General features: G+C 27.5%; 6 protein-coding genes across 8 annotated transcripts in view; 4 read left to right on the top strand and 2 right to left on the bottom strand.

Moving 5' to 3' along the window:
• The first annotated feature begins 618 nt into the window (after positions 1–618).
• On the top strand, positions 619–3,392 carry LOC128961616 (ABC transporter G family member 23-like). The gene is made up of 9 exons (XM_054307868.1): positions 619–897; positions 968–1,127; positions 1,190–1,344; positions 1,412–1,519; positions 1,573–1,968; positions 2,031–2,196; positions 2,266–2,446; positions 2,542–3,021; positions 3,097–3,392. The coding sequence occupies exons 1-9, from the start codon at positions 656–658 to the stop codon at positions 3,390–3,392; spliced, it is 2,184 nt and encodes a 727-aa protein (XP_054163843.1). The 5' UTR covers positions 619–655.
• Positions 3,393–3,802: 410 nt separating this feature from the next.
• Positions 3,803–4,772, top strand: LOC128961858 (SUMO-conjugating enzyme UBC9-B-like). The gene is made up of 4 exons (XM_054308160.1): positions 3,803–4,025; positions 4,100–4,183; positions 4,244–4,506; positions 4,568–4,772. The coding sequence occupies exons 1-4, from the start codon at positions 3,960–3,962 to the stop codon at positions 4,632–4,634; spliced, it is 480 nt and encodes a 159-aa protein (XP_054164135.1). The 5' UTR covers positions 3,803–3,959; the 3' UTR covers positions 4,635–4,772.
• A 275-nt stretch (positions 4,773–5,047) lies between these two features.
• LOC128961944 (calcium-binding and coiled-coil domain-containing protein 2-like) lies at positions 5,048–10,022 on the bottom strand. Of its 3 annotated transcripts, none has more exons than XM_054308275.1 (5): positions 9,858–10,022; positions 7,055–7,605; positions 6,393–6,824; positions 5,851–6,330; positions 5,048–5,786 (listed from the first exon to the last, which is right to left on the bottom strand). In XM_054308275.1, exons 2-5 carry the CDS (start codon positions 7,598–7,600, stop codon positions 5,355–5,357), a joined length of 1,890 nt encoding a protein of 629 aa, XP_054164250.1. In that variant the 5' UTR covers positions 7,601–7,605; positions 9,858–10,022; the 3' UTR covers positions 5,048–5,354. The 3 variants fall into 3 exon arrangements, with proteins under 3 accessions (XP_054164250.1, XP_054164251.1, XP_054164249.1); XM_054308276.1 differs by having other exon boundaries at positions 9,933–10,022; XM_054308274.1 differs by lacking the exon at positions 9,858–10,022 and adding an exon at positions 7,773–7,954.
• A 1,636-nt stretch (positions 10,023–11,658) lies between these two features.
• On the top strand, positions 11,659–13,546 carry LOC128961035 (pentatricopeptide repeat-containing protein 2, mitochondrial-like). The gene is made up of 6 exons (XM_054307238.1): positions 11,659–11,954; positions 12,028–12,163; positions 12,233–12,350; positions 12,430–12,609; positions 12,669–12,971; positions 13,031–13,546. The coding sequence occupies exons 1-6, from the start codon at positions 11,753–11,755 to the stop codon at positions 13,313–13,315; spliced, it is 1,224 nt and encodes a 407-aa protein (XP_054163213.1). The 5' UTR covers positions 11,659–11,752; the 3' UTR covers positions 13,316–13,546.
• Positions 13,547–13,987: 441 nt separating this feature from the next.
• Positions 13,988–16,557, top strand: LOC128961857 (cytosolic non-specific dipeptidase-like). Its single transcript, XM_054308158.1, has 6 exons — positions 13,988–14,184; positions 14,278–14,401; positions 14,464–14,790; positions 15,131–15,605; positions 15,679–15,936; positions 16,328–16,557. Exons 1-6 carry the CDS (start codon positions 14,153–14,155, stop codon positions 16,540–16,542), a joined length of 1,431 nt encoding a protein of 476 aa, XP_054164133.1. The 5' UTR covers positions 13,988–14,152; the 3' UTR covers positions 16,543–16,557.
• Positions 16,558–17,896: 1,339 nt separating this feature from the next.
• LOC128961615 (uncharacterized) overlaps positions 17,897–19,797 on the bottom strand; it is a 6,251-nt gene continuing 4,350 nt past the window's right edge. Inside the window, exon 2 of the mRNA XM_054307867.1 lies at positions 17,897–19,623. Coding sequence (XP_054163842.1) covers positions 17,897–19,623 — 1,727 coding nt within the window. The remainder of the gene's footprint in view (positions 19,624–19,797) is intronic.

The raw sequence follows: 19,797 nt of genomic DNA, 5'->3' as shown, positions 1-19,797 counted from the left end.
TTATATTATAAATATTTTAACTAATATACTAAAATATACATTGAGAATCTCAATTTTAGATGCTATCGTTAAAAGATTTAATAAATTATTTTTTTTAATTAAACTGTAGTTTAATTAAACAAAAGTACTGTAGTTTTATTTTTACATATAAACAATGCATAATTATATATATATATATTAATTACATTAATTTTAATGTATTGATAATGTAAAAGCATTATTTTCTTATTAAATTGGTGTCGAAATCCYCGTAAAACTTTAAAACGGCTTTAATTAATATCTGCATAATTGCTTTAATAGCTTTAATAGCAGTATAATATCGGTGTGGAAGTCGATCTTTTTTTACTATTTAATTAAACTAAATTTAAATTATATTATTTATTAATTTACATTTTGTTTTTATTTGAAAGAAATAAATAAATATCATTTTATTAAAGATATTAAAGACTGTTTAATTTAATTAGATCTAAAACAAAAATCTCTATAAAATATTGTAAACAGTATTTTATTTGACAAATGACATTACTGTATAAAACAATGAAAATAAAACAAAAGTGCGAGATATTGTTAATTTAATTATATTTGAAATAATAWATAAAAATTTTAATTGTAATCCATTATAACATCATTTCTATAAGAGGTTAATGTTTTCATAATGTCGACTAACATTCCTACAAATACTACAGAATCGCCGACAAAATTGCCAATAAATGACAACAAACAAGAAAGAGGTGATCATAAGGTTATAACTCAGAGCACAGAATTGAAGGATAAGTTGAATGAACTCAACTTAAATGATTTGGCCATTGAATTGAAAAATCTTAAGTTTACTTATAATAAATCAAAAACTGGATATTTATTGAATGATATTAACCTAACTTTCCCCAGAAGTGCTATGTATTTGTATTATTTTATTGATATAAATAAATTTATAATATTCTAAAAAAATGATATTTTACTATAAAAGATATGGATTTATAGGTCCCAGTGGTTGTGGAAAGACTACAATAATTAGATTAATTGTCGGACGACTAAAACCAAATGACGGAACCATTACTATAAATGGCAAACCAATGACTGATCCTTTAAACAAAATACCCGGCGTTGGTATCGGATATATGCCACAGGTTTGACCATAGATTTTCTATCATATAATTTCTTAAAAACATATAAATTGAATATAATTTAGGATTATTCGTTATATGAAGAATTCACAATAATGGAAACATTCAATTATTATTCAAAAATCTATGGATTGACTGAAAGTTATAAAAACAAAAGAATTAAGTTTTTAATCAAATTTCTTGAACTCTCGGATCCAAATGGTTTGATTCGAGATCTTAGGTTTGAATTATTTTTTTWAATTTATCATTTAGTTAGACATAAAAATATTTATATTAAATTATAAAAGCGGAGGTCAGAAGAGATGTACATCATTAGCCATTGCTATCATTCATAGTCCACCACTTCTTATACTCGATGAACCAACAGTTGGTGTCGATCCCATACTTAGGGAGAGGTAAAGAACAAGAAGTAATGTATTTGATTTGATTATTGTATACTTTATTGAAGAGTTTGGCAGCATTTGGTTTATTTGTCAAGCGTTGAGAAGACATCAATCCTGATAACCACTTATAACATTGAAGAGTGTATGAGAGCACACATCATATCATTGATGAGAAGCGGAAAACTGTTGGTCGAGAACTCGCCGTCAACTTTACTCAAACACTTTAAAACTGATACTTTAGAGGATGTCTTTCTTCAAGTTTGCAAATTTGAAGAACAACCTAACAGTCCGGCTTCAATGCCTCCCACTATAGCTCAAGTAAAGGCAACCAAACCCATGAAGACAACAGTAGATAATAAAAACAATATTAATGCCATAATTGCAAAGTCTGAGTCAAAGTTCACAAAACGATTTCAAGCATTGGTTCACAAAAACCTTATGAGACTTTGGAGACAAAAATTGTATTAAAAATATTTTCATTTTATTTTTAAACTATTTTGTTAAATATATTTTTATTTTATAGTTTGTCATTTGTTATAATAATCTTACCGATGATCATAATATCATTGTTTTGCATTTGTATTGGAAAAATGCCGTCGAGAATAAAGATCGCTGTTTTCAATGAAGAATCAAAAGATGGTTTAAGTGATAAATTTCTTAACAAAATCGATAAACAAATATTGAATTTAGTGAGTAATCATACAATTTGTTATTATCACTAATTTAAAACATTTCTAATTGATTTGTATATAAATTAGAAATTGTATTCATCGACACAACAGGCAATCGAAACGGTCAGAAACGGCAAAACATTTGGTGCACTTCTTATACCGAAAAACTTTTCTATTGCTTTGAAAACTAGAATTACCGCCAAAGGGTTAGTCGTCTCGGATCAGACACTCAGTGACAGTACTATTAAATTTATGGGAGATTTAACAGGTCTTATAGTCTATAGTTTAAAGTTGTTTATTAAATATGTTTTGATTGCTATAATATTATTTTATACAGTATTTAATTTTTAATATAATTAATAGAATTAATAATATATCAAACCGTATTCAAAGCTTTACTCGAGGCTGAGATAACCTTTGAAATCCAAATGATTAGTGATTTAGGAAAGCAATCAAATGTTTCACAAAAGCCTAATTTTCGGGCAATAATGCCAATCATTGAGTTTGTTGATCCACCCATTTATGGCTCAATGAAGCCGTCAATGCGTAACTTTGCGGCCCCGGGTTTCATAATACTTATTATATATTCACTTTCTATGACTTTAACGGCCCTTAATGWGGTCGCCGAAAGAAAACTAGGATTATTGGACAGAACTCTTATAGCAGGCATTAAATCATCGGAAATATTAATGGCAGAGATTTGTGTCCAACAGATTGTTTTGTTTCTTCAAATCATTCTTCTGTTTATTGCATTGTTTCTAATTTTTCACATCAAAAATGACGGATCGGTTATACTTGTCTTTATAATGACTATACTTCAGGGTATCTGTGGAATGACTTTTGGTAATTGCTCTCAATTTTATAAATTTTTATTTAAGTTTAAAATWATTTTTAATATTTAAATGACATTGAGTTTAGGTTTATTCATATCAGGGATGAGGAATAGTGAAGATCAGACACTATTTCTATGTATAGGATGTGTTGTCCCATATTTGGTCATATCTGGCATATTATGGCCACTGGAAGGCATGCACTTTATATTACAAATCTTATCAAAGTTAACGCCACAAACTCTTCCGATTCAGTCTTTAAGAAACATTATGCTTAAGGGTTGGGACTTCAGCTATACATTAGTTTGGATTGGATTTATTAGTACCATCTTCTGGATCATTGTCTTTGCAGTTTTAGCCACAATATTCAGTTCTTTTAAATAACATTTACTTCAATTAATTATCTTTTATTTTATTTATTTAATACTATTATTTGTATTATTTAATTGTTTCTATTTTTGTAATTAATTTTTTAGTAATTTAGTTAATATATACTAAATTAAGATAATATTTGATAAATTTATATGAGTTTATATAAAAAATAACTATAATTTCTAAAAGTTGATTAAAATTAATTTATATTATTTATTATTGTTTATTAAGACATCTTATAGTTATTGTTATATTAAATGATAAACTAAAATATATCAACTCATAAATACTTATAGATATCAATTGATATCAATAGTAGTCATCTTTAGTACTACTTGTCTATAAACTAAAGCTGATCCATGACTACAGTTAAAATCAAAGTTAAATTCAATTATTTATTCAATAGAGTCGTCATTACTGTCAGTAATATAAAAACAAATTTATTTTCAATGAGTAAACATTCCCTGAAATTATAGGATAAAACAATCGACGACTTGTCGACTAAATTGTTGTATCAATTGTTTCAGATTTTGGTCTTAAGTTTTTAATATTTTTGGTGATAATATCAACTATAATAAGATGTCGGGCATAGCATTGGCGCGTTTGGCAGAGGAGAGGAAGGCCTGGCGAAAGAATCACCCGTTTGTTAGTATTTGACATTAATTTGCATTTGTTTAGCACCGCATTATTGGTGACCACTTTGTTGATTACTTTTTCAGGGATTCATTGCCCGACCCGTCAAGAATCCGGACGACACATTCAATCTGAAGGAATGGGAGTGCGCTATACCCGGGAAGACAGGAGTAAGACTATATTACCATTAGTTTGTCTGACCATTGAATTTGGATCTAATGCTATGACAGACTCCTTGGGAAGGAGGACTCTATAAGTTGCGAATGCTTTTCAAAGATGACTACCCGTCCACTCCTCCCAAATGTAAGTTTGAACCGCCACTCTTTCACCCGAATGTCTACCCGTCGGGAACAGTCTGTCTTTCATTGTTGGACGAGGAGAAGGATTGGCGTCCGGCCATAACTATTAAGCAGATATTGGTTGGCATTCAGGATCTGTTGAACGAACCGAACATCAAAGACCCGGCACAGGCAGAGGCTTATACTATCTATTGGTAAAAAAWATCATTCATTTGCATCGACTTTACTATTTGTTTTCATTTCTTCAAATGACAGTCAAAACCGTTTGGAATACGAAAAGAGAGTCAGAGCTCAGGCAAAGACAATGGCAGCCAATGACTGATGGATTAACACAACAATACATCCCATTCTTTATCATTGATTTAGCCATTATTGGTCTGAATTCAAAATTTGTTTTGAAATTATTTTCATTAAATTACAATATTTTACTTGAAATACGTTTACATATCTGATTATAAATTTATTATTTAAATTGAAAGTATTTTTAACTAAATTTAATTATTTATATTATAATAATTAGATGATTCTGAATATTGGTATTTTCAATAAATTTTAAATAACATTAATATTTATTATTTTACATTTCTTAAATAAAATTGGTTCATAATGTTTGTTCATTTGATAGACAAATTATTTGGCAAAAACAGTATTATTTATTTTTAATGTCTTTAAAAGATACAGTAGTTTTATAAGTTTATTAATTAATTTTATAAAATAACAATTACAATACAATTTTTAATCATATATTTAGTCATTACAATGTTTGCAATTATATAATTTAAGGTACATTATAAATCATAATTAAAATTGAATTGCTGTATTATAGTACAATTACCCTACTGTCACTTATAATAAATTTAGCATTACCGGTGCTTAAATACAAATAGTCGGTAAGTTAATTATAAATAAAATAATTGAAATTTACAGAAATAGAAATATAATTATTTCAATAAAAACAAAGATTTAAACGTCAATATAATAATTTTCTTTACTCGTCGTTAAAATTAAAAATTAAAATACAAATACTTCCGATTCATCCAATTTATGGAATCATTGCCGGCGGGTTAGGAGCAGTATGTGACTGTCGGGTATCAAAGTGGTTGTCCACATGCATCTGGAAGTAGTTTGAGTGTCCGGGAAGAGTCAGGTCAAAGGGTGTCGAACAGATTGGACACAAGCGTTGTTTATGTTTATCTTCCAAGTGTTGAACCATAGATTTAGAGTCTTTAGTCATACAAGTGATGTCCTCATTGCATATAATACACGGCAATTGAGTTAATTGAATGCTTTCAAACCGTTCAGTTGTCTGATTGATTTGTTTGATAGCTGTATCGCCCAAAAGTGGTCTTTCGTTGACTGTTTCACTTTCAATAACTGTCTTAACATCGGTCTCAGCTCTGGCCAATATTTCTTGTCGTTCATTAATGGACACATTGACCGCGGCTTTTGTTTGTGCTTTTGTATCGAAATACTTCTAAAATAATAAATTTATAATAAAAAATTTAACCCATTATTCATTTTTTATAATTAAAACAAACCTTAACTTTAGATTTCATTTTTTCGATTCTGTTTTCAAGTTTTGTATTATATTTGTAGACCTTTTGATACTCTTCGGAGGCATTCGCCAAACGAAGCTTTAGTTCGTCGATCTCTTTCTCTAACTTTTCGGATGTATTTTTCCAGTCTTCAGAAATTGAATTCTTTGTCGATTCAGTTTCTGATATTTTTTGTCGCAATTCATCCATTTCTTCGGTCATTGTCTTTATTTGGACTTTTGTTTTTAGTTTAATTTTGTCAAAATCCAAGATCTCACTCATCATTATATCTGTTTTACTCTGAAATGAATCACATTTTGCTTTTATGTCATCCAATTCATTGCGAAGAATCCTGTTTTCTAATTCCAAATCTCGTCTTTCGGATAACACTTTAGCCATTGAAGTGCTGCTCATCTCAAGTTTGGCTTCAAATAGTGCTTTAGAGGAACTTAACTCATCGATTACCACCTGCTGTTGAGCCGACTATCCATTTAAAATAAATATTTTTAAATATTGAATAAATCAATTAATTAATAAATCAATACCTTCTTAATAATATCAAATATTTCTTGATCTCGACTTTGAATTATTTGCTCACTTTTCGCATCTTTTAACTGATAATCTTTGAGTACATCCAAAGTCTTGTTGAGTTCAACTTGAAGTGATCCATATTTTGTTTCATATTCTTCATTACATTTTTTCATATCCTTTATCATCTGTTCTAATGACTCGATTTTMTCGTCTTTCATTCGATTATCTTCTTCAGTTGTCTTCAATTTCTCCAAAATCCTGTTTGACTCGATTTGCAATACTTTCAATTTGTCTTCGAAATCAACAGACATTTTTCTTAACTCAAGAATTTCTGCATTTTTCGATGTCATCTGTTGTTCGAGTGATCTCTTGGTGTACTCAAGAACTCCATTCTCGTTAACCAATTGCTGAAGTCGTTCCTGAAGTAGAGCCTGTTGTGAACGAACCTATGAATTCAAATATAGTTAAAATGGTTAGCATTTCATAAATTAAAGATTTGTCGTTGAAATATGAGTTTTACAATCATTAAAACTAATTGCAAAACCTAGTGATTCAACCAATCGTTAAGATTATCATTACTTTTGCAGATATAGGAAACGCCAAGATTTATATGATTACAAAATCTTGGAGCTGGTTCTGCATTAGACAATCAAATAAATAAATAATTAAAACTTACGACAACAAAATCCTCTTCATCCGAGTTTTTATTGTCCAATTGAATTAAGTCTTCTTCATGAGGTCTAATAAATCTGAATGGTGTCGACGCACCACAGATGTCATCATTGGCCACATAACAGAATTGAAATAACTCATCACTAGTTTTGGGCAGAAGTGATGCCGAAAACTTTACTTTCTTTTCGCCGAAATCATCATTAGTCTCGCAATCGGCCAAACTTTTAAACAAAAGACATTCATTGATGTGACGCCAACCGACTGTGAAGAGTCCAACTTTGTCCGTATCAGATGGTTGGACGGCATCGCCGATATAAAAGCGACACTCGATGTCAAAATCCGTTGGATAGGATTCACTGATTTCGTTAAAAATAACTTTTGAATACTTGCTTTCATTCATTTCTGTTTCGTCGATATCACTGAATGGTGACTCCGATGACACTCGAGATTGTAAATCGTTTGAATGATTCAGCGATGACTCACTACTTGATGGCAATCGCCGATAATCTACAGATTGTCTATCACACGATTCTTCACCACTTCTTTGCATTCAATCTAAACCCCAAATAATTTTAACATTAGATTTATTTCTATTTTAATAAAGATTTTAATTAACAAACAAATCTCTCTCTCATTCATACAATAGAAATAAACATATAATGATTGAATCAAATTAAGTCATTATAAGACAAGTGACAATCAATACAATCAATGGTAATCACCTAAAGAAGTCTTAATTTTAGTCTTGATATGTGTTTCAAAATCAATGAATCACTCAATTATTAGTAATGTTTTTATTAAATCAATGCTAAACTCATTGATGACTCCATTACTGTGCTATCAATACAATAGACATACAGTTTATGAATGCATAACAACAACACTTATGGAGTCATCGATTGCATTGCAATTGCTTTTAATGGTATAAACATTACTGATATTAATATCGGCTGATAGAGTGATTTAAGGAATTAAAAATCCCGAATAGTGATGGTAGCACAGACCGCCCTGAGTCTACCCATACCACCCACATAGCTGTCCGACCTCCGCAATTTGAGATATTCGACTTTAAAGTCGAAAATTATTTTTGACGTTATTTATGAATATGATACATACCTTCTATGTATTTTTCAATACTAATTATGAATATGAAAACTAAATCTCACTATGTCAAATAGTTTTCGAGATATTCGACTTTAAAGTCAAAAATATTATTTTACATTATTTATGAATATGAGATATATTATTTATGCATTTTCTAATACTAATTATGAATATGAAAATTAATATACATTACGTCATAGTTTTCGAGATATTCGACAATCAATTTCTTTCTTATTTATATAAATATCAAAAAGTTTTTCCGATCACTAATTATATTATTTTCATTAATTTATCTATATAATAAAGACTGTGTTGCGAAAAATTTAATATTTATAATTTAAATAATACAATTCTAATTTTTATTTGAGTGTAATATACTTTATGCCCCTCGCCAGTTATCATCTTATTGGGTAACTTTTAACATTTATTGGCTAAATGACCACTTAAATAAAAATATGCCGGATTATATATGAAATGGTTAAAATAAATATAATAAAGTTATCATTCACTTACTGAATAATGTTAAGATTTGTGTTTAATTTTATGACAATCTATGTAATCAAATAAGAAAGTTATGGATCATTAAAAATGATGTAATAGCAAAATTGGAATTACGTGAAACTATAATAATGCTAGTAAATGTAATTATTTTTTAGTTAACATTTATTTTTAAAATTGTCACTAAAGAAAAGTAAGAGGAGTTTACTCTGAAGTATTATGTGAAAAATAAAAAAAATTCATTTGATTTAAGTCTGTAAGAATTAATCAAAGTTTAGCATAATTTTATTACAATGGCACACACTCATTAAATCGGCTTCAGGAACATTTATTTAAAGAGATATGGTGGCAATCTATTATCAGAACAATTATACATTCACAACAATGTTCTTACGTAGTTATTTATTTTTTTAAATTTTAAGAATTTTATTAGAGGAACAATTTAAATTGCCTAATATACATTTTTGGAAGACCTAATTTTACTTTCTGGCACCGCTATACGACAAGTGATCCGACAGAATATTTGCGTTCATTTGATGTAAAGGATAGTATATTTAACGAAAATGTCTAAAAAATAATTTTAAATTTTTTTAAGATGGTGTTTATCACCATATAACGAACGCACTAATAATATATATACACACACTAGTATTTTTAGTCTTCTTTTACCTTTAAAACCCTACTGTATAATCTTAATATTAATTAATAAATAAAATTTACCTATATTTGTGTATTCTACTAACCTAACCTACCCTACCAACTAACCCAAAAAACAACTATCGTTACATAAGATACTTAAATTATTTTGGCACAAATATTTATTTTGACTTTAAAGTCGAATATCTCGAAAACTATTTGACATAATGAGATTTAGATTTCATATTCATAATTAGCATTGAAAAATACATAGAAAGTATGTATCATATTCATAAATAACGTCAAAAAAAATTTCGACTTTAAAGTCGAATATCTCGAATTGCGGAGGTCGGACAGCTATGTGGGTGGTATGGGTAGACTCAGGGGGGTCTGAACTACCATCACTATACGGGATTTTTAATTCCTTAAAGTGCTCTACCAACCATTAATATCAATGTATTTAAGTTACTATTGCATAGATTTTCTACACATTTTAGATATTTAAATAGCATTTAATTATTTAGCAAATTGTATGACTCATATAATCATAATTATTATAAATGACTTACCTTTAGGTTAATAATAATATATTTATTGAAATAAGAAAATATATTAAGATTTCAAAAGTTGTTGCAATGGCTAACCTTATGWGTGACTGAGCTTTAAGTGAACTGTACTGTAGTTTGCAATGAAAGCCAAATACTGTAATAATAACAGTAATAATGTATTAAATGCTAAACTTGTTTCTGTTTATTAGTAAAAGTCATAAAATAACGTTTTAAATGATTTCAAAAGTTTAGCAAACATTCAATAAAAACACTTTCTTTTCATTAATGATATCATATTTAAGTATTAAATGATATTAAATGCATTCAATGTAAACACAATCAACAATACAGTTATCAATTGAGGAAATTGTGAGACAATTAAACACTGAGACCAACATTGATGGCTATGTGTGTGTGTGTATGCCCTCAGACTAACCTACTTTACAATTACATACAGTATTACTTAACTATTGGCCAATAATATCATAAATTGATCAGTTATTTGATAGTAAATTAATGAATTACATACCAATTATAATACATTAGTTTTTAACATACATTACTGTATAATACTATTGTATATTTATTGATGAAATATCAAAGTTTGMATTTATTAGTCAATTTAAAACAAATTATAATTAATAATGTTGCCAGGGCTAATTAACAAATATAATGTATTTACTTGTATCCTATATTATATTAATAGCCTATATCTTAAATTAACAGTATTTAAGATATCAAATAAGTAATAAACTGATAATATTAAAGACTAGCAAACAATGAAATGGTATACTGTATTGTAAATATAAAAATTGATAAATTTTATTAACATTGTAATAAGTTATTTTTGAATTTTTTATTTGAGCAGGTACAGTACAATAATACAGTATCTGATTTTGATTATTTACCCAAATATATCAATATTTATTTAAAGTGTCAAATAAAAGATTGGCTTAAATTAAATATTTAATTTGTAATCACTAATTTACTAAAACTTTTTATTATCAATAAAAAATTTATACATTTGTTATTTGTGTAATTTAATAGTCAAAAATGTAATATAAAATAATTTCTAAATAATTAATTGACCATTGTCAAATTTATATTTGAATAGAGTATCAGTACTACTATATGGTTATAACTCGACATATTTATACAGTATTTTATAATTAATTTTAACAAAATTGTATTTAGAGTTGAGATTAGAAGTTATATTAGAATCTATTATTTTAGTCTACAGTAATGTACTATACAGTACAGTATAGCCTATAGTAAATTATTTTAGTTGTAATAAATAGTAGAATTTACTAATATTAATAATAATTTTTAAAATACTAATATAACAATAAATAATATTAAGATTTAAATTACTCATAATTATATTATTGTATTATTATATTATCATAAATTACTATTTAAAAAATGAATTTTATAATTTCATAGTAAAAGTTAGTGAACTGCAGATTAGACTGTAGATTATAAGATWAGTTTGTGTTACATAGTTTTAATTTTTTATTTTAAGATAAATTATAAATAAACGGTAAGAAAAGTATTGAGAGAATTGATAACTTAAAAAAAATTAAACTAACGATAGAGTAGTTTTCATCAATTTATGTCATTTTCATTTAACAAGTATTAAGTTTTTTGTGTAATTCACTTTTAATTTAATTTATTGAAATTTAATGAAATTTTACAAAAAGTCTATTACATTAATGAATAGATAATAATATTTTTGAATTTAGTGCTTAAAATGCTATTGAAGTGACAATTGGTTAATCATTGATCACATGATACAGACATTGATTGAATGAAAGCGTGTTTTGATTGAATCATTCATTCATTCATTCAATCATTTGTTTCATTTGTCACTTTGAAAACAAATTAATTATTTAATTAAATTAATTGATTTAATAACAATGTCTTCACTTATATTGTTTAGCAAACAATTTTTGAGACCAAATCATGTGATAAATGGGTCACTAAAGTGGATGCCATCGCTCACACAGAGTGTCATCAATGGTATTCACAAGAGATATCTGTTCACTAATGAAGTGTTGGGAATCAATGGATATCTTGAGACCAGAAATCGTATTTCACAACAATTCGGACAATTAAGAGGTTTTTGACCACTTTATTGATATAACTTTTAATGATAATTACTAATTGTTTTATTGTTTGCTTTTTTAATTAGAAAAGTTCTTCACCCGAATGGAAGAGTTTGCAACATCCGAGTCAAAGATGATATTCACTGAAGACCTGAAGAATATTGTTTTTATGACTGATAATAACGATCAAGAGTTACGACTTTTGACAGACGCTATTAAAAAGTATTAACCATTTGATGAATTGATTTACCGGTAAATTAAAATAACCGCTAATTTATGAAATGTTTTTAGATTTCACTCTCAAAACCAAACCTTACAATTCGGTACATTTGTTTTCGGACCAATTGTTATGAGACTTTTACATCATTTATCTGAATGGCAATTAGCTCTTCAACTATTTAAAGATCCGGTAATTTATGTGACTTATTATATCTTAAAACAAAATATTTATAATTTATTTTTAATTACCGGTAAATGCAATATTAAAGGAATTGAGAGGATTTTTTAGTCAAATCAAATCTGCAGTCATTTTAATGAATTTATTGTTAACTAATGGTAAATACGATGAATGTATGGATGTCTTTGATTACATTCACAATGAGATTACGTTTGAAATAAGATATCCACGCGATTGTCTTCTTTTATATGTTGCCGCCGCTTATAAACTGGTATTATATTATTAAAAATTGATTGAATAAAAATTAGTTTAAATTATTGTAATTTATAGAACACTGAGGAGGCATATAATCGTGTGTTGGAAACTCTTAAGAAGTCCCGAGAGGTGGGCGCACCCGTATCGCGCAAAACAGTTTGCTTGTTTGCAGGACTGGCTTTAAATCAAAACCAACCGAACACTGCTCTGGAAGTCCTATCATTGATAACACAAAGCAATTACATAACAGTTAAAAACTTAAGACTCCAAGCACTTAGCGATTTGGACCGATTTGATGATCTTTTTATCACTTTAAGAGTAATGCTTAATCGTGATATGCCTTCACAAACAAATAGAGGCGAATTGGTTGAAGAAACGGTTAAAAATTATATAATAATTTCTAAGTATTTATTATTAAAATAACAATATTTGTTTAGTTTAATCGGATTAAAGCTAAGATTGAGTCGAAGAATGATGAGAAACTGTCGCTCGAGTGGTCACAAATTGAAAGAGGTCTTAGCGAAGGACAGTTTATTACTAATACACCACTAAAAGACCTCTTATTAAGTCCAGTCGTCTTAAGAGAGAATTTGACCCCAAATGATAGACAACAGTTTGAGAGACAAAGAGGTTATCGAAATCCGACGATTCAACGAAATTTCAGACGAGAACAACAGCAACGACCACAACCAGAGAGGAGAGCATTTAATGAAGAGTTTTAGTGATTATTTCATCAAATGATTTAATCGTTAATCTATAAAATGATTTCATAATTATGTCATTCAATAATTTAATTACAGTTGAAGTTTTATAATACAAATAAAGTAGATTTGATATAATTTGATATAATTTTTCTATTAACGTATACTCAACTGTTTTGTAATACCGTTAGTTACATGTAGTCACTTGAGGTATATGTGACTAAAATTAGATTTTTATTAAATAAAATATTTGTTAAAAAATTTAAAAAAAAACTGTTTATTGTTGTTATGAGATATTTTTTACAAATTACAAATTTGTATGTCATTATCTAAAGTGAGAATGTTATAAAAGCATTGCTAGAAACAAACTTTAATGGCATAAAATTATATGGTAAAAAAATTCAATTTTAGTCATGTATAATATAAAATTACATCTATTCCGCCATTCTCTATAAATTAATGAAGAKATATYAAAATTTTAATGGTGATCCCTATACCTTATTTTTGATGGTATAACCAAATCTGAAATCACAATTTCAAAATTYGCAAAAAAATGGTACAGACATAGACACAGACACACACACACACAAACTCTCGTATAGATTTCAGTAAACAAATTTTTTCAAAGTTTGTTTGAAAACTTGTATTAATTTGAAAACTGTATTAATACTGTATTTATGTTGTCATAGCAACAGTAAATGATTGAGGCGTTTAGTGCTTACATTGAATGATAAATAAGATATTAAAACAATTATTGAATTAATATTATATTAATTGATTGAATGCATTGATTTGCAAAGTGTTTAAAGCAATAGTCTATTGATTGTATAATTGAGTGATTGTCTGAACATTGAAGTCATGTCTGAATCAAATCTCAAGCAATTGTTTGCGTAAGTCTTGTATTACTTATTATTTGACGATTACTTTGTCCACACTTTTACCGGTATATTATATAAATTAATTATTTTATATCTATTTAACAGTTATATAGACTCGCATTCAAATGACTACATCAAGAATTTAGCCGAATGTGTGGCCATTAAGAGTGTGTCGGGACAGAAGGATACCAGAGATGATACCATTTCAATGGTTAAGTGGATGCAAAAGGTTTGCAATTATTTGAATATTACTTTTTATTAATAATTAGGTTAACCTATAACTTGTTATAGCAATTGACAGCTGAGGGTGCTATCACACGGTTGGTTGACATCGGCGAACAGACATTTCCCGACGGTACTAAACTACCGCTGCCACCCGTCCTGTTAGCTGAATTAGGTTCCGACCCTAAGAAAAAAACACTGTGTGTTTACGGCCATCTGGACGTACAGCCGGCTCATAAAGACGACGGTTGGGATACCGATCCATTTGTTTTGACTGAAAAAGATGGCAAACTATACGGAAGGGGTTCTACCGATGACAAGGGACCAGTCCTCGGATGGCTTCATATTATTCAAGCTTTTCATAAGTTAAACATTGAAATACCCGTCAATTTTAAGGTAATCTCTAAGTTGTTGCCAACGCTATACAATACAATACAATACTGTTATTCAATTTATCTCTTTTATTATCTAATAAATTATTTAAAATTATGTAATAACTTATTATTTAATTAACACAGTTATTGTCTTATCATTATTATGCAGTATTTGACATTAATATTATTTCATAACTAAGTATCATATATTACTTATCGTATATTAATTCTGAATTTTTATTAGTTTAAACTTTAAACTATATTTGAATATTTTTATATTTTCAATTATTATAATTATTAAGAAAATAATTTAAATTTTATTGAATATTATATTAAAATAATATGAAAAATATGTATTTTAGTTTGTTTTCGAGGGAATGGAGGAATCGGGTTCAGAAGGACTCGATGACCTGATCCGAGCGGAGGCCAAAAAATTTCTCAATAATGTTGACTATGTCTGCATTAGTGATAATTATTGGTTGGGAACTGAGAAGCCGTGCCTTACTTATGGATTGAGAGGTCTCTGCTATTTCTATGTAGAGATCGAGTGCGCCGCCAAAGACTTGCATTCAGGTGTTTACGGCGGTTCGGTTCACGAAGCGATGACCGATTTAATCCAATTAATGGCTAAATTAGTCGATAATAAGGGAAAAATACTTATTCCCGGGATTATGGATGACGTGATCCCATTGACACCTAATGAAGAGAAATTATATAATCAAATTGAATTTGATTGCAAACAATTTGCTAATGAAGTCGGAACTGATAGACTGATTCATTGCGATAAAGTTAAGACATTAACACATCGCTGGAGATTTCCATCACTTTCATTACATGGTTTGTTATTAAATATAATTATATTAATTGAATTGAATATAAAATTTAAAAATTGTTTTACAATTCTATATAGGAATCGAAGGGGCCTTTTCAGGTGCCGGAGCCAAGACTGTTATTCCCCGTAAAGTTATCGGAAAGTTCTCTATAAGACTTGTTCCCRATCAAAATCCCGATAAAATAAGCAAACAAGTCAATGATTACTTAACCAATGAATTTAAGAAAATGGACAGTCCTAATAAATTGATAGTTCATACACCTAATGGTGGCAAACCATGGGTTGCCGACACAAATGATGCTAACTTTACTGCCGGAAGAAAAGCTATGCAATTGGGTTTGTATTTCTATAACAATACTCTACAGTATATTACTATGAATTTCAAATCAAATGATGAGATTGTAAAAGGTTTGATTCAAACAATTATTGTTTCAATTAATTAATAGATTATGCCTTTGATCTTAATTTTATTGTTTCAAATTAAAAAATTATTTGAAACTATAGTTATTGTCGGCTAAAAATAAATTATTGAATAAATTATTGAAAGATCAGAATTTGACTCAAGTTTTTGTCAATTCTGTTACTAATTATTTACAGAAACAGTAGTGTTTGAGATATGATTACAAGCCTTCATCAACTCTGAGATCTAATATTTCTATTAATTTTCATTTACTGTAATATTTTAATCAATACTAAAAGATATAATGTTATCAAAATTTACTCATAGTTTTTGGCGTTGATCCAGATCTGACCCGTGAGGGCGGATCAATACCGGTTACATTGACTTTTCAAGAGGCAACCGGCAAAAATGTATTGCTTTTACCTATGGGTGCCAGTGATGACGGGGCTCACTCTCAAAATGAAAAAATTAATAAAAGGAATTATATTGAAGGCACTAAAGTGTTTGCCGCTTATGTCTATCAATTGGCACAATTGAATTAATTGGTTTTTATCTATTTTTAATAKATTTTTTGTATCATTTGATATTGAATTTTGATATTTAATCAAGAATATATCTTAACAAATATATCTATCATAAAAAATGTTTTAATAATGAATTTTTAAATAAAATAGATTACATTCAATTTGATGGAAATTGAAAAATAGTTTTACATTTATTATTACCTCTAATTGAATTGAATGTCTATATTTTTTTAAGCAATAACTTATTTTCATTGTGTGGCATCAGTATTAAACTATCGGAAATAATATACACAAATTTAATTACACACATTTTATATTTATCATTCATTAAAAAAGTAAGTATATACCGTAATTTTTTAAATTATTATAAAATATTAACTTAATTTACCAGTAAGTTATAAATTAAGACAAAAATAATCTTTTAATATTTATTTAGTTTATTAATAATATAAATACAAACTATCTTTGGTTGGAATTAACAAAAATAATGCAAAAATACACCACAATTTTTGCTTAAATTAATTTATACTAAGTTAACAATAAAAACAAAATCATTATAAAATGGAAAACCATTTGTTAAACATATTTAAAACAAAATCAACTCTAAGTCTAATGATTTAAATAAAATAATATATATTTAATGAGAATTATTTGTTTCAATTAATAATTTATAATATCCTTAGTTTAAATAAATATTTTCATTACATGTAAGTTATGATACAATATTTATTTAAATGTGTTAAATAAATATATTTTTTACAATTTTTATTAAAAACAACTTAATCTATTTATTTACATTATTATAGATTGACACCTAAAACGGAGACAATAACCATATTTAAAAATTTTTAAATATCTATAACCCGGATTCATTTATTATACAGTATATCTAATGTATAAACATATATATTAATTTACATTTCAATTAATGATGTTTTAAAGATTTTGCATCTACTTCGTTAAATTTTCAAAATAATTTATATTTTTCAATTAAATTTTAAGTTAAATTACAAGTTAATATATTCAGGCAATTATTTAAAGAATTATTACTACTATATATCAGAAATAATTTAAACTAAATTTGATGATTAAATAATTATAACAACCATTCCTAACAATTAGAAATAGTTTATAGTAACTCAATAAAAGTTTTAATTATATATATATTTTACAAATTTATTGTATATTATTAGATTGGGGGTCATATATAGTGCAACTATGCGATAGATATATATATATATATATATAATAATTTTAACTTCCAATAAAAACAACTCAAATTTAAAACGAAATTTACTAATTGAGTTAACAATTAAAATATAATTGTCATTAATTGAAAGATAATAAATTTCCAGAAATTTACTAAAAGTTATCACAGAATTGTTTCGACAAAAAGAGCTTCATTTCGGTCGTAGTTTTGTTTAAGATTATAATAATTATAATTAATTAATAAATTTTTATTTAATGCAATAATGACTGGAATATCTCTGACATCAAAACCAAGTTTTAAACAATCATTTGACGAAAAATCGCTGAAATAATTGCAAGAAATAAGTGATAAAAATGATTGTTTAGACTCTCTATCAAATAAATGGAGAAAATTTTGTTTGCGTTGATTATCAACAAAACAATTACTCTCAACGAGACTTTTGAGAACAATTGACTTCAGAATTAGTTCATTGATTTTATTGTCAATGAATTTAATAATAAATGAAGAATTCATGCGAAGAGAATATAAGTCAGATATGTTTTCGCAAAGTTGTCCAATGATTGGACTCATTATTGCCGAAGAAGTCCAACTATTTTCGATATAATTTATTCGCCATAAGTCACAGTCACATACAATAACTGTATTGTCGTTCAAGTCTTGCGAACATTTTTTCAAACATTCAGACAACATATCTTCATAAGATCTCATTGTCTTTGAACTAATTATACCTTGAAGTGACATTTGACTCAAAAATGTATCCGTAATGATAGGTAATTGTGATAATGATATATCATTGTCACCAACACTATAGTCAGGAATGAGTTCTGGCATAGATATGGCACCAAAACCTGATACTAAACAAGATTCACATATCTCCTCAACATCAGTGATAGTATCAGTTTCATAGTCTTCATCTTTAAATGATTTAGTAAATGAACTATTAATGTCTACACTGTTATCACCAAATGTAAGACAAGTGTCTGAGTTGGCTGAAGATATAATGTCTATGTCGTCGTCGTGACAATAATTAAACGAATCGTTATCAGTGAATCTCAAGTTACGATATTCACGAAAATAATTGCGAGATTTATTTAATTGATCCGATCTCTGCTCTTCAATGGTTTCAATTACTTTATCGTTCAGATCAACAACTATATCGTTGTCTAAACCTTCAACTGTTTGTTCCAATGATTGTTCCAAAGGAGTTGAAGCATCCAATGACTTGTAGGCAAAGCCAGTGTAGTCACAAATAGTGGAAGTAGTGGTCGAACCACTTTCGGTAAGACTTTCATAACCGAGACTCTCGTCACGACTCTTGCGTTCACTTATTATACTTTTAGTTATTGGTGTTACACAACAACTCCTTTTAATTGCACTAAAATTATGGCAAAACTTGATTGACTTCGTTTGTGGTGAAGTATAAGAGATTGTCTTTGTTTTAGATTTTAGGAACTGATTGATGACTATAAGGAGTTGCGATATTAATGATATCTTATTTACATCGTTAGACCATAAAATAAGTTTCATTTTGTGAGACTTATATTTAAACATAAGTATTGACGTCAAGATTGTAGATACAAAAAAATTTGTCGCTTTTGTGTCATATTTATTAATTAAATCTATTAATTCATCTATGAATTGGTCATCAGTTATATTTGATGTAAGTCTGCAAACTGATAGATAATCATTAACTAATTTCATAAATTTTGAGACACATTTATGTATATCTTTTGGAGCTTTTAATCGGCTATTAATTAAATCATTTCGTAATTCAGATATCAATGAATCAATAATAAGTGACTCCTTAAGTATCAGTTGTCTTAACATATCGTCATTTTCATCGATATTCCATATGATGGCTAAACCATATTTTTTATGAACAATTTTACCTGTAATCAAAAAATAATATTAAATAATATAATAAATCAAATAAATTTTAATTATAATAACCTATATTATTCATAATATTTGCATAACATTATGATTCAATATATGTTCATCAAATATAACTATATTTTTTAAATACTTATGTTTCAGTAATAAAGCATTTAATAAACAAATAC

Source organism: Oppia nitens, unplaced genomic scaffold (genome assembly GCF_028296485.1).
Source record: "Oppia nitens isolate AA-2021 unplaced genomic scaffold, nextdenovo-longstitch-racon4-pilon3 scaffold5_pilon_pilon_pilon, whole genome shotgun sequence".
NCBI lineage: Eukaryota > Metazoa > Arthropoda > Arachnida > Sarcoptiformes > Oppiidae > Oppia > Oppia nitens.
Note: the sequence above shows the minus strand (reverse complement) of the source record. Positions and strands in the feature narration are given on the sequence as shown.